General features: G+C 41.6%; 1 protein-coding gene across 1 annotated transcript; it reads left to right on the forward strand.

Annotated features, from left to right (window-relative positions):
- Positions 1 to 9,355: 9,355 nt before the first annotated feature.
- Zscan4 (zinc finger and SCAN domain containing 4) lies at positions 9,356 to 15,141 on the forward strand. The gene is made up of 3 exons (XM_076927519.1): positions 9,356 to 9,850; positions 13,653 to 13,812; positions 13,904 to 15,141. Exons 1-3 carry the CDS (start codon positions 9,455 to 9,457, stop codon positions 14,869 to 14,871), a joined length of 1,524 nt encoding a protein of 507 aa, XP_076783634.1. The 5' UTR covers positions 9,356 to 9,454; the 3' UTR covers positions 14,872 to 15,141.
- The last annotated feature ends 28 nt before the right edge of the window (positions 15,142 to 15,169 follow it).

Raw genomic sequence — 15,169 nt, forward strand, 5'->3', positions numbered from 1 at the left:
TGACATACAAGAGCTCTTTGAAACTTAAAGTGCAAATATATACACTCAAGCACACACACATAAGATAAAATTTGGGAAGAGCAGATTCAGTGGCAGAGACATTTGTCATATCAGCTCCCTAGGAGGTGTGGAGAATGAAGACAAGAGGATCTGTATGTGGGTCAGAGTCACCTTGTCTGGAGTACAAAATGCTCAAATAAGGTGAAAGGTAAAGCACACACTGGGACTTGCGCTCCACACACTGGCACCCACTAACACACAGGATACACTAACACACAAGAAACATAACACAAAGGAGAAACACAGAACCATCAACATCTATTTACTACTGGAAAAACAGATAATAGCCAATATTCAGCACTTGGAAAACTGCTGAGCGCCACGCAGGAAGAAAGACAATCGGCTGTAGAACTCATGGAATGCTGCCCACCGGTTACCACAGCCACACGGGTGAGCCTCAGCATGGCACAACCCCAAGGACTTCATGCTGTTATGGAGTTTTGCTCTGCTTTCTAACCTCACATCCCTCTTAATCTAAGATTATATGGAAATGTTAAGGGGGCTTCCAGTCCCTCACTGGACAGTATCTCTGGCACTCACAATAACAATGCTTTTTCAGGCATTGCTGCTGGAGCAGATTAATGAGTCAATCACCACCCTAGAGACCTTAGAGAGATGGATTGTAATGTCTTAGAAAACATTTGAAAAAGTAAAGTTGTTAGTGAAGCTAGGGGGAGATGATTTACTACTGGCTCTGAGGTGAAAAAAAAAAATCTTAGGGAACAATCTGAAGTTCAGAAAGGCACACTCTTTTTTTTTTTTTTAAATTTATTTTTTTATTGGATATTTTATTTACATTTCAGATGCCATCCCCTTTCCCCATTTCCCTTCCCTAGAAAGCCCTATCCCATTCCCCCTCCTCCTTTTTGCTTTTATACATTTTTTAAAATGTTAATCAAAGGCTTTATAAGTTTGGTAATGCTCAGTCAGAAGTGTAACCCAATACCCAATCTAGATATATAAACTATCTTTGACTGGTGGAGACACGTGAACATCTGAGAAAGGCACAGTCTTATTAGTTAAGCTGAGGACCTTTTATAATCAGGGAAGGAGAACAGTGGCAGCACTGGCTGATGTAACTATTGTTGAGGCTGGACTGATGGTGATTGATTTCTTGTACCCATTTTCACCCTTGGGTTCCTGATATGATTTATTAAGAGATATATATTCTGAGGATTTAAGATAGATATGACTGATTTCTAGATAAAAGTTTAGATTTATGAATCTTTTAATATTCTTACAAGATTTCTTTTAAAGATAAATAATAAAATAATTATTTTTTTCTTTGCAACCACAAATTGCTGATGCCAGGAAGAGAAACGGGCTGAGAAAACTACCTTGCTTGCTCACACTTTGTTAACCTATGACAAGTTGCTTAGCTACAAATGTACATGGGTTTGGGGGAATAATTCGTTATTTCTTGTAAATGTATTGGGTTTTATCACAATTACTTACTAGAAGAAAAGTAAAACATAATCACATTGTAATTTTATACTGCTTGAAGAATTTTGCTGGGATATATATGCTATGGAAAAAAATAAAGTGTGGAGGATTAGAACATCGTTCCTTTCATCAATAACTATGTGTACATATGTATATGTATAAGGTTTGTGTGAATGGGTATTGAATAGTGTTCCTTCCACCCATCACCTATGGGTATGTATGTATACCCGTAAAGCTTATCTGTGTGTGTGTTGGAGCTCGATCCATCAACCAATAGTGTATTATGTATGTGTCTGTGTGTGAAATGCTTGGAGCCTGCTTTCTGGAGCTTTGCTCTAACTACTCAATGTGTAAATGTGTATATATCTATCTATAAGTCTGGATACGCATGTGTGTATGCATGCATGTATATGTTTGTGTGTATGAAGTTTTTAGACTCTGCCTTTTGTTTCTCTCTCTCTCTCTCTCTCTCTCTCTCTCCTTTCTCTCTCTCTGTGTTTGTGTGTGTGTGTATGTGTGTATGCGTATGTATGTGTGCATTTTCTCTCCTTCTCCTTTTTTTACTGGCCCCTAGGAGTTTAAAGAGTTCATAGTTTTTCTGCTGGCCACAGGCAGTGCCAGACCCATAAATTAAACTTTGTTTCCACAGAGAAAGGTCTGCTGACACTGGCAGCAGCCCCATTGATCTGTCCCTGTCAGCAGCTGGAAACTCTGACCCTAATGGCTGCCTGCTTCAGTTTACCCACCACATGGATGCCAAAGCTGGTAACTGGCAGTCAACTTTAGTGAACAAACCGACAGAAACCTTATTTTTACCCTCACATGTCAAAGGCATGGGACACCACATGGAGGGAACCATCTGAATGGTAAGTGAAACATCTTCACTGTCTAATTCCTATTGAGAAGCTACATGCTTCTTCATGTGCAGATGAGACACTGAGGCTGAATGAAGCCCTGCTTGTCTTTGTGGAGGAAACTACACAATTCAGTCAGACTTGTGTAGTTCCTCAGGTGATGGTGGTATGTGGATGATTGACAGAAACTTTTATAGCACTGGGAGCAGGTTTGGGCTTCTCTCCTGTGTAAATCCTCTTATAAGCCTGGTCTTGACATTCTTGATAAGAAAAGGGATTATAATTTAATTTATAAATTATAAACTATAATTTATACCTGAGTTCTCGGCCAGCCAGGGATACACTATGAAACCATACCTCAAATAGGAAAACAAAACAAAAACAAACAAAAAACAAGAACCCACAAACAAACAAACTGAAATCAAAGTTAAAATGTATAAAACAGGAAGAACTGATTTGTATAACATTACGTCTTTCAAGGTTTGAAAATTTGCACTGAAGCACTAACATTCATCAAGGCATTTCTTGTGAGAGTGTCACTGTTGCATATGCATGTGAGGGCCACATTTCAACATCAGAAACCTTACTTTATCATTGTATAACCTCAGGTTTTTGGACAGGATATCTTACTGACCTGCATTAACCAATTTGAAAAGCCATATAGTCACTTCAATTTCCATATTCTGCGTTTCTGGTACTGGGATCAGAGGCTAGTGCTGAGAGCTAGAAGTTTACATGTGAGCTGAGGTTTAAACTAATTTCTCATGATTACAATATAAGTATATGTCCCTGACTGAGCCATCCTCCAGACAGAAGGCATTTCCTCGAAAACCCTTAAATTCTTGCCCAAACATCAAGTCTCCAGTCTCTCTGAAACCATATAAATATACTGTATTTATTTGGAACCCTCAATCATTTGATGGGATGCTTTCTGATTTATTCATGCTAATTTAGAGTGCTGCATATTATAGCATGTAATGGTATGGTTTTGGAGGGGAAAATAATCTCCCTATTAACAAAAACTACAAGTTTTTAGTACTTTTCCCCAATTACAAAGGACTGTCTTTCCTCTCCACAGAGCCATCTCTTACCCCAGGAACTCACCATGGCAGGAGGCTTCAAGCACTCATCAGTCAGACCTGCCATGAATCTCCCCATGTTTCTGCCACTGGCTTTCCACTTCTCTTTCAAGGCAAACTTGTCCTTGCAGTGCCCAGTGAGGAGAAACTGCTGCAAGACCAGTTGAGAAATCATCTGCTTCTTGCTCTGCTTTTCAGGCTGCAACCAGGAGGTAAACATCTCCCAGAGTGTTTGCAGCTCCTGCTTTGCCAGGGAGCCAGTGTCATTTGGGGAAACATTGAACTGAGCACCTGTTGAGCGAGAGATGTCTTCTCCCCACTGCACAGCAGAAGCCTGGGTTGGAATGAACTCTGCATTGTCTAATTCAAAGTCATTTGATGATGACTTGTGAATCAAGTTTTCTCTGCACCGTGAAGCCATTGTGATGAGAATTCTCAGGGAAAAAAAATCAACTATGGCAATTTGGTATTTGTCTTCTTCCTTGAGACTCTTTCAACAACTGGTGACTGTGTCAAAGCTATAAAGCAAAAAAAAAAAAGAGACACATAAGTAAAAACTCAGATGAAATTTCTGTCACAGTTGGTTTACTAGTTACCTGACGGTTGCATTATTATATCCCCCCCCAAAAAATCAAAGACACCTCTTCTGCTGATTGAATCACACCTGGAATCCTAACTCAGTCTCAGCTCTGTATCTCTATGCAATGTTTGATGCTTCCCCGTGAGGAGAACACATCCTAAGCAAGCATAGTGTGTCACTGTGGTCAAATGAGACAGTGTCACAGTGGAAGGGCATATCAAGACTGGCATTATCTCCCACTCTTCTCATCCTGTGCTCTGGCATATGGCTCACTCCAAACCTGTTAAATTCTCATCATTTCCAGAGAGTTTTGGATCCCAGAAGCTTCAGTGAACAAACCTTTGGAAGTGGAATGAGACAAAGTTTAGGTCCCTACTGAATGTCTCTGAGTCACAACAAAGAAAAGGCAGAGGCTGAACAGGGCTCATCTCTGTAAGCAAAGAGGGATTTTATTTTATTTGTAGGAAATACATGTTTGATAAATGTGGTCTGGATGCAATTAAAGTGCTGTGGCCAAAAACCAAATACTTGTTCTCTCTTTTTTTTCTTTCCCTTTCCTTTTCTCTCTGTCTCTGTCTCTTTCTCTCTCTGTGTGTGTTTGCTGTTTTCTTGAAAGCGTGTCTTTTAGACTTTCTGCTCACAAACTCACTAAACAGTTGAAAATGATCTTGTACGACGACAATCTTATGGCTTTTACCTCCCTAGTGCTGGGATTCCCTCAGAAGAATCATTTTCTTTTAGGTTTTGTTTTTCTGAGCAAGTCTCTCATTTGAGCTGCCTGTCCTGGAATTAGCCATGTAGACCAGGATGGTTGGTGGGACTCAAAGACATCTGCCTGTTTCTTTGTCCTCTATGCTGGGATTAAAGGCCTGGGCCAACCTCTCCAAGCATTCTAATTGTTAGGTTGAATTGTGTGTCCTGTGTCCTGAAATTCAGGAGTTGAGGGAGTAACCTCAAAAACCTTAGACTGTGGCCTTATTTCAAAAGAGTTCTGAACCTCTTCACAAAAGTCAGAACTCTAAATGTCATCAGCCCAAAGAAGAAGGCTGGAAGTTCAGGAATGTAAAAAAAAAAAAGGAAAAAAAAAAAAAAACCTCTTTCATCTAAAGTCCCTGAGACTACAATACTGAAAAATCTGAATGTTGAAATCACAAGCTGTAGTTCTCCTGGGAGAGAAAAAAAAAAAAGTCACCTGATAGTATTAAGAAATCTAAATTCTGAGAATCAGCTACAAGGTAAACCAATGTTTGAGTTTAGTGGAAGAAATTCTCATTATTTGGCTGCATTGATATTCTTTCCTGTTAATGAAATTCTGGATTTTAATAAGTCTTAAAAACATTGATCAGAAGTACCCGCTTGAAAATCATTGTTTTCATGAGATTAAAAAACACTTGAGCTGAGAGCCAGGGAGTATTGACTTTAGTCAGTGGTTCCTCCAGTGTGCCTGTGAGTGGATGTGGTTTGCGGTGGGGGGGGGGGGGAGGGAGGCGCGTGAGTGCAAGAGTGCTTGCACATGTGTGTGTGTGTGTGCATGTATGCATGCATGCGCTTGCTCGCGAGCACATGTAAACATGCCTGCATGCATGTGTTACGTGGGGGGGGGCACAGGTTGCGGTGGGGGAACTTGCATGTTATTACACGCATGCCTGTGTGTGTGAGTGCGTGTGTGTGCGTGCGTATGTGAGTACGTGCGTGCGTGTGTGTGTGTGTGTGTGTGTGTGTGTGTTACACACCACAGAAAACACTCGTACACTAAAAAGGAAACAAAAGCTAAAAACAATGGCTAGCAGTCTGCAAGGCTCAGAAGCGTGGGTGTAGTGGGCCTACAAGTAGCCAGCTGCACAAGAGTGACCATTTCACCTGCCTGTCTAGAAAGCAGACCATCAGGACCCCTTGTATGGGGCAAAGGGAGGCAAGGAGGGATGCCATATTCAAATAAGTCAGGAAAAGCAACAGGCAGCTACAATCCTTATACGTCACTGTAGCCCGAGCTCACTAAGACCCCGAAGTTTCTGGAAAACGCGTAAGAAGGCTTTTGCACCCGTGTCTGCAACTCTCCTCACTGAGACTTTGAAATTTCTGGAAAACGCCTAAAAAGTTTTCTTCTGCAGCAGCGCCCCCCGCTAAGACCCCGAAGTTTCTGGAAAACACTCTACACGGCTTCTTCGGCTCCAGCACAGGAACCTGTTTCTCTAGACGGTATGTAACAGTCCCAGATGGACAAAAGGCCATTTTTGTGAGGGTGGTCCAAAGCACTTTCAGTGAGGTACTTTGTCTTGATTTCACCCCTAAATTTCCCCACAACCCACCCTAAGTTCAGGAGTGGGCAAGAGAAGTAGAAGTCCAGAGTTAAATAAAAGTGAGCTAATCATGCTACTCTGGGATGAACATCCGCCATCCCTGTGGGGTTTTTTATACGAACTTCCTTGGTCTGGGGGTCCTGGGTTTTTGCTTGTGCATACAGGGCATGTGCCAGCGGCTTCAGTTTTCGCCACAGTGTTTGGTCAAGGTTCTTAAGAAGTGAGGCATTGTGTGGCAAGTGCCAGATGCAGGCTGCGCTCAGCCCACCGTCAATGCTGGGCACAGCCGTGGTGGTTTGTATTTCTTTGCTGAGTCTTTCCTCCAGCTTAATGTTCATCGCTAATTGTGTAAGAGAAGTAGGGATTCTCAGAATACCTCTGGGCCTGCGCTGGGTGTTGGTTTTAGCAACTGAGTCTGTAAGAGCTCCGGCCCTCCACCCTCACGCCGATCCCCTGTGCTTAAGCGTGTCATGTTCTTACCTGTAAATGTTTCACCAGTAAAAGTCAGTCAGACAGAAAAAAGCTTGATTCCCAAGTGAGCACTTTCAGCTTGGGAAATCTGCGCGTTCATCTGTGGATCGTGTTTTTTGCTTGTTGTTTTGTTTGTTTCTTCACAAGAGAACTTTAAAAACGAAATACCCTTTGTGCTTAATTGAGGGAACAAAAATATGACCATAAGAATTTAAGGAAAGTGCAAGAAAAAAATAATAGAAAATCAAATGGGTAATACAGGCATAGGTAGCCCACATTAGTTCCACAATCCTGGCTAATTTGTGATGAGATGAACTGGGTTTGTACTCTTCCCTGCTGAATGGATGAGCAATTTTACCTTAGAACATGGCTCTGCTGAGCTGATAATTCACACTGGGGTTTTACATCGTTCTGCTCTTTAAAAAATTCCTGACAGAGCAGAGACTGTAGATCCTTTTGTAAAGTGCTTGTCTAATAAATATTCCAGAATTCCTGGGTTTCATATCATACTATGTCATCCCTGGGGTCACTCTCACCTGCAGTCCCGGCATTTGGGAAGTGGATATCCAAGTATCAGAAGTTCGAAGCCATCTTTAGCAGCATGTCAAGTTCACAGAAAGCCTGGGATATAAGAGATGTCACTGAATATCTCCTTTCCTCAAGGGTTAGAAGTCTATGTACACAAATGTTAATTTTTTTTCAATTCCCATCTCACTAGTGTCATGATTTTGTGTTGCTTCCAGTAGGTGAAAAGCAATTCTAAGCACTAATATAAACAAAAAGTCAGCAGGAACTAAATAGTTATACTCAGTGGCATGTGCTGTTTCCCCCCATTAATTAATTTATTTATTCATTTTACATCCTGATCGATGCTCTCCACTTTCTGACCCCTCCCCCCCCAAAAACAGGAGCCCTCCCTCCTGCATCTGTTCTCTGAGAGGGTAGGGTTCTCCCCTGGGCATGTGTTTTTTATTCTCCTGAAAACAACTATTTTCATATGAATGCTTCTTCTGATCAAGGTTGCTTTAACTTACCAAACTCCAGAATTTCATCAGCGGGAAATATCATTTCAGCCAAATGATGAATTTTTACATTGAATTCAAACATTGGTATGCCTTGTGGCTAACTGATTCTCAGAATTTGGCTTTCCTAACCCAAACAGGGAACTTTTTTTTTTTTTTTCTTCTCTTATGAAAACTTCAGCTTGTGGTTTCAACATTCAGATTTTTCAGTATTGTAGTCTAAGGCACGTCAGACTTCAGAATTTTTCAGCCTTAGTTGCTATTTTTCTTTGGGCTGATTGATATTTAGAATTCTGACTTTGTACAGAGGTTTATCATTCTTTGGAATAAGAATTAAGGGTGAATCCCTCAACTCTTGAATTTCATGGCATACAATTCAACCTATTAGAATGCTTGGAGAGAGCCAGTAGTGATGGCACACCCCTTTAATCCCAGCATACAGGAGACAGAAGCAGGCAGATCTCTGTGAGTTCCAGAACACCAATACATAGGGAGTTCCAGGACATCCAGCACTAGAGGGACACTTTTTCAGAAAACCAAAATCTAAATCTAAAAGAAAATGATTCTTGTGAGAGAACCACAGCACCGGAGAGGTAAAAGCCATAAAATTGGAGTACAGAGTCATTTTCAACTGCTTAGTGAGTTTATGATCAGATTAGTCTACAAGACACTGTTTTGCATATACTGGAACAAACAAACAAACAAACAGAAAAGGAAAGAACAAATAGTCATTTTTGGGCCACACATATTAATTCCACTCAGACTACAGTAGCCACATCGTGTCTGCCAACCATCAAATATTTCCAACAAATAAAATAAAAACTCCTCTTTGCAGGCTGGAGAGATGGCTCAGTGGTTAAGAGCACTGACTGCTCTTCTAGCAGTCTTGAGTTCAATTCCCAGCAACCACATGGTGGCTCACAACCATCTGTAATGGGGTCTGGTGCCCTCTTCTGGTGTGTATGAAGACAGTGACAGTGTACTCATAGACATAAAATGAATAAATAAAAAAAAAAAAAACAAAAAACAAAAACAAAAAACCCTCTTTGCTTAAAGAGATGAGCCCTGTTCAGCCTCTGCCTTTTCTTTGTTGTGACTCAGAGACATTCAGTAGGGACCTAAACTTTGTCTCATTCCACTTCCAAAGGTTTGTTCACTGAAGCTTCTGGGATCCAAAACTCTCTGGACATGATGAGAATTTAACAGTTTTGGAGTGAGCCATATGCCAGAGCACAGGATGAGAAGAGTGGGAGATAATGCCAGTCTTGATATGCCCTTCCACTGTGACACTGTCTCATTTGACCACAGTGACACACTATGCTTGCTTAGGATGTGTTCTCCTCACGGGGAAGCATCAAACATTGCATAGAGATACAGAGCTGAGACTGAGTTAGGATTCCAGGTGTGATTCAATCAGCAGAAAAGGTGTCTTTGATTTTTTTTGGGGGGATATAATAATGCAACCGTCAGGTAACTAGTAAACCAACTGTGACAGAAATTTCAGCTGAGTTTTTACTTATGTGTCTCTTTTCTTTTTGCTTTATAGCTTTGACACAGTCACCAGTTGTTGAAAGAGTCTCAAGGAAGAAGACAAATACCAAATTGCCATAGTTGATTTTTTTTTTCCCTGAGAATTCTCATCACAATGGCTTCACGGTGCAGAGAAAACTTGATTCACAAGTCATCATCAAATGACTTTGAATTAGACAATGCAGAGTTCATTCCAACCCAGGCTTCTGCTGTGCAGTGGGGAGAAGACATCTCTCGCTCACCAGGTGCTCAGTTCAATGTTTCCCCAAATGACACTGGCTCCCTGGCAAAGCAGGAGCTGCAAACACTCTGGGAGATGTTTACCTCCTGGTTGCAGCCTGAAAAGCAGAGCAAGAAGCAGATGATTTCTCAACTGGTCTTGCAGCAGTTTCTCCTCACTGGGCACTGCAAGGACAAGTTTGCCTTGAAAGAGAAGTGGAAAGCCAGTGGCAGAAACATGGGGAGATTCATGGCAGGTCTGACTGATGAGTGCTTGAAGCCTCCTGCCATGGTGAGTTCCTGGGGTAAGAGATGGCTCTGTGGAGAGGAAAGACAGTCCTTTGTAATTGGGGAAAAGTACTAAAAACTTGTAGTTTTTGTTAATAGGGAGATTATTTTCCCCTCCAAAACCATACCATTACATGCTATAATATGCAGCACTCTAAATTAGCATGAATAAATCAGAAAGCATCCCATCAAATGATTGAGGGTTCCAAATAAATACAGTATATTTGTATGGTTTCAGAGAGACTAGAGACTTGATGTTTGGGCAAGAATTTAAGGGTTTTCGAGGAAATGCCTTCTGTCTGGAGGATGGCTCAGTCAGGGACATATACTGATATTGTAATCATGAGAAATTTGTTCAAACCTCAGCTCACATGTAAACTTCTGGCTCTCAGCACTAGCCTCTGATCCTGTTGTGCCACGAAAAGTTGGTGAACCTCAAAAGAACACCAAAGAGCTGAATCTGATGAAATTGTGTTAGGGTCTCTTTATTAAGGTTTAGCTTGGGACTGAGCAGGAATTTGGACCCTTGAGCCTAGTTTTAGGCAAGTGTTTATAGAGGCAAGAAAGGGGTATCTATCTAGCCTGGTATACATCTTACTGGGGAGCCATTATGGCCTTTAATGTAATTGGCTGGTTCTGAGAGCTAAACCAAAACCATAAGCTTAACTTCTGTTTTCTTCCTGATTGATGTTAGGAAGTAATGTGTCAGGGCAGGCTTGTAACCTGGGGTTGCAGACTTGTTGGAGAATAACCTGGAAATGTGCTAAATGTAGGTTTTGTTGAGGAGTAACCTGGAAACTGGTGCTAGGTATCAGCCCGTTTGTTAACTTGATTACAACCTTAGGTCAAGCTTCTCTAAGATGGAGTCTGAACCCAAAAGATTTAGTGTTGCGGCCCGAGCTGCCCCATGCTTGGGGGCCAGAAATGTTGTGAATTGCACTACCCCACGTTTGGGGGCCAAAATGTGTTGGACAGCTCTGTCAATGTTGGGACCCGCACTGCCAAATGCCTTGGGGACCAACTTGTTAGACTACATTGCCCCAAGCTGCTCCAGTCTGTGGGTCAGGGTTCAGCAAGAGAGAGAGTGAGGATGGATTTGAGGAATGGAGACCAGACAGAGTGTGATTCAATCCCGTTTATTCTTCAGTCTCTCTTCTTCTCTCCAAGTCCCAAGTCTTGAGTTCCTATTCCCTAGTTCTAGTCCCTAGTGCCTCCAAGTTCCAAGTGCCTAATACTTCCTCTTCCACTGAGTTCTCTAGTCCAAGTGTCTTCTTCTTCAATGCCTAATTCCTACTCCAATTTGTACTCTCTAACCTAATTCTTAGTTCCAAGTTGTACTCCCGAGTGCCTAATAATCCGTTGCTTGTTTCTGTCTGCCTCTCGCCTTTTATATGTCTCACTTCTAAGCCACGCCTCTAAGTCACGCCTTTAAGTCATGCCCTTAGGCCTTGTCTCTAAATCTGATCTCTAAGTCATCCTTTAAGTCTTGGTTCTAAATCACAGCTTTAAGTCTCACACACCCAAGGGAAGATCCTGGGTAACTAAACCAAGATGTTATCAGAGTGTGCTCAGCAGTTGTAGGCTGATGTAATCAAGTGTCTTGTCAGGGTATATGGCTCAAGATGGCTGCAAGGATCTGTTGGCTTCCCACAATTTAGTCTCTCAATCACTGTACATAAAAGGCAGAATCTGGGGATTGAAATGACTATCTGGCTTTCCAAATTGGTTGATACATGACAGTAAGATACCCTGTTCAGAAAACTGAGTTTACACAATAGTAGAGTAAGGATTCTGATGTTGAAATATTACTCTCATATCCATACACAGTGGTGACACTCTCATAAGAAATGCCTTGGTGAACACTGGTGCTTCAGTGCAAATTATCAAACCTTGAAAGATTCAGTGCAAATGTAAATACATTGAATCTTCTTCCAGGGTCTTGATTTGCATAATTCTCAGTGACAGAAATTACCGAGGCGGAGATGTTTTTCTATTTTAATTTGGGGATCCAAGGTGTTTCAAATTAAAGTTTTCTTGTTAAGGACATCTGTGATCAAGGATACTTGTCTAGGGCTAGTATTTTCACGGGAGGGACAAAAATATACATACACATTAGAAATAAAGCCTCATACAGTGTAAGGTGTCATTGCTATGCAAATCACTTGTTTTTGTTTTATGTAGTTTAGTTTTGATTTCAGTTTGTTTGTAGGGGTTTGTTTTCATTTTTCCTATTTGAAGTATAGTTTCATAGTCTAGACCAGTTCTTGAACTCACGTCTAAAACATAATGCCTCTTATATGTGTGGGAACTGTCCTCTCCCCACTGTTTGTTTGAGTTCTCATTTCAGTTTGTTTTATTCCTTGTTTACACTTGGGCTTTGCTTTCAATTAAGAATTTCACTATGGAAACTAAATACCAAGCAAACAGCTGTCATAATATCATGTCATGTTCCTAAGAGCAGGGGCAGTAAGCATCCTATTCAGATATGTAGGTGTTGGACTTGATTCAGACAGGTGTGAGTTTTGTTAAGGGCTCAGTAAATTATTACAAAACTCCCCCTTCCCCAAATTAAAGCTTTATTGTTAAGGACATCTTTGGTCATGGATTATTGTTGTCATGGAAGGGACAAAAAATATGTAAGTATTAGAAATAAAGCCCACTCACACAGAAAAGTGAAGTGACTGATAGGGAGGGACCACTTAAAGACTAATGGCTAGAGGTTGGAGACAGGGGAAGCCTTAGCTACTTTAGAATGAATATGAAACATCACAGAGTTCCAAGACAGAGAGTAACAGTTGCCTGTCTGAGGCCAATACATCAAAGGGGCATCCACTGCACATCAATGCAGAGATCCTAAAAGTTCCAGGCAGAAAATAATCACCTAAGGTTAAGCCTACTGAATGAGTGAGAGTAAAGACCATCACCCAAATTGGTGGTTGAATTAAGCAAGCTTTATTTTCTCTCACACAGGGACATTTCTCTTAAGTGGGCCTTGAGAAATAAATGTGAAGAAAGGGACAGTAGGTTTTATATAGTTTAAAATTCCGCAAGACCATGGGTTTCCAAGATTTGGGTGCTTTTTGTTTAGGAATTCAGTTGAACCGTTCAAAATTTATCTTATCAGGGTGGAAGTCAGGATAGACTTGAGAGTGAAAGTGGAAGACCATGGGGTTCCAAGATAGAAAGTAACAATTGTTTGTCTGAGACCAAGACTCCAAAGTGGTATCTACTGCAGAGTACATACAGAGATCCTGAGGATTCCAGACTGAAAATTACAATTACCTATAGTTAAGTTTATGATATTTACGAGAGTAAATACAATCACACAATTTTTCCTTGAATTAAGCAAGCCCTATTTTATGTCAGAAAAGGCTGTTTCTCAAAAGTTGGCCTTGAGAAAAATAACACTGAACCCTCAGACAGTGGGGTTTATATAGCTTTAAAAACTGCAGGACAAGGGGGAAGCAAGATTTGGGGGCTGTTTTGTTTATGTAGGAGTTTGGCTGAACATTTTAAAACTTATCAGGATAGAAGTCAGGACATGGAGTATAGGCTTCAGAACATGCCAAACTTCGGAAAATGGGTCAAGACATGGTCGAATCCAAGTTTTACAAAAAACAAAACAAAACAAAACAAAACAAAAAAATAACAAACCCAAACCAACCAAACAATAAAACCAGCAGTGATTCTATTTTGACCTTGTAATAAGGTGTCTAACCTTAAGATGGAGTCAAGCTGGTCCATCACTGGTCAGAGGCTAGATATTAAGTTAGAGGCTTACAGTGGTCACCTATCTTTGTTTGCAGGTCCATGTTGCCATGAATGGGCAGGAAGCCCTCTTTTCTGAGAACATGCCCTTAAAAGAAGTCATCACACATTTGGAGCAACAGAGAGCAGCAACAACTCCAACACAAGAGAATGCAAGGGCACTCTTGGAGATTCCCAAAGATATATTCTTGGCAACAGGTGAGTCAGGAAGCTGGACAGGAGAGCGATGTTGTGATGTTGTGTGGATTCCTGTTTGTGCACAGTTTCACCAACTGTCTTATTTTCACAGGACATGAAAATACAGAAGATGGCCGCCAAACTCTCTGGAATGCTAGTGCTGAAAATGGCAGTGTTAATCGTAGTGGAACTGTGAGGGATTCCCGTCTCACTTTCCAGAGAGTTCAGTATCCGGAGCTTGAAGAGGAAGATGTTTCTTATGGAATCCCTCAGGTTGTCAGAATAGGAAGTCAGGGTACTTCTAGGTCCCAGGAGATGTCCCTGAGGGCATCTTCTTCTGAAGGTGTCCTTATGGAGGTACAACCAGTGTTTCTCTCCCTGACAGAGCAGGCTGAGGACACTGGGGATGGCCACAACACTACCGATATAAGTGGTGGTATTATTAGTCTCACAAGTGAGGGAGACTCCATTTACATTATCCAGAGAGAGCCGTGTTCTGACCCTGATGTGGAAGGTGTTTGTTATGGAGTGCCTCAGGATTTAACAATAGCAATGTGTGGTACCTCCAGGTCCCTGGAAGAGTCCCTGTGGGCAGCTTCTTCTGAAGTTGTTCCTATGGAGGCACCAGGCTTCCTGTCCAGGCCAGAGCAGCCTACCCCTAAGCCTGCCCCTCTTTTCCAGCATCACGAGGCAAATTCCACCTTTGAGGGTTACCAAGAGAGACTCCAGAGAGACCCCAAACCATACAAATGTGAGGAATGTCCCAGAACCTTCAAATATCCCTGCAACCTCTCCATCCACCAGAAAACACACAGGAAGGAGAAGCCATTTTTCTGTAAGGAGTGCCAGATAGGCTTTTACCATGAATCAGCACTTCAAGTTCATGAGGTCATACACAAGGCAGAGAAGCCTTTCACATGCAGTATATGTGGAAGGGCCTTTAGATACAAGACCAACCTGCAGGCTCATGAGAGAATTCACACAGGAGAGAGACCTTACTCCTGCTCTCTGTGTAATAGTACCTTCCGCCAGTCATCCACATACCACCGTCATCTGAGGAAGTTCCACAAATCAGAATGAACCGTGGCCCTTCCTCACCAGAGGCTAGCAGGGTTTCAACCCCAGTGTTTCATGTGCACATGAAGAAACATGCAGCTTTTCAGTAGGAGTTAGCCAGTGAACTGGTTTCATTTAACACTCAGATTGCTTCTTTCATGTGTTGCCCCATGCCATTGGTATGTGAGGGTGAAAATGAGGTTTTTGTCAGTTTGTTCACAAAAGTTTTTCAAGTGCCTAAATACTGGCTGTTACCTGATTTCCTAGTAGTGAATAAATGTTGATGGTTATGTTTCTCCTGTGTGTTTCGTTTCTTGTGTGT

Source organism: Arvicanthis niloticus, chromosome 30 (genome assembly GCF_011762505.2).
Source record: "Arvicanthis niloticus isolate mArvNil1 chromosome 30, mArvNil1.pat.X, whole genome shotgun sequence".
In the NCBI taxonomy this organism is placed as follows: domain Eukaryota; kingdom Metazoa; phylum Chordata; class Mammalia; order Rodentia; family Muridae; genus Arvicanthis; species Arvicanthis niloticus.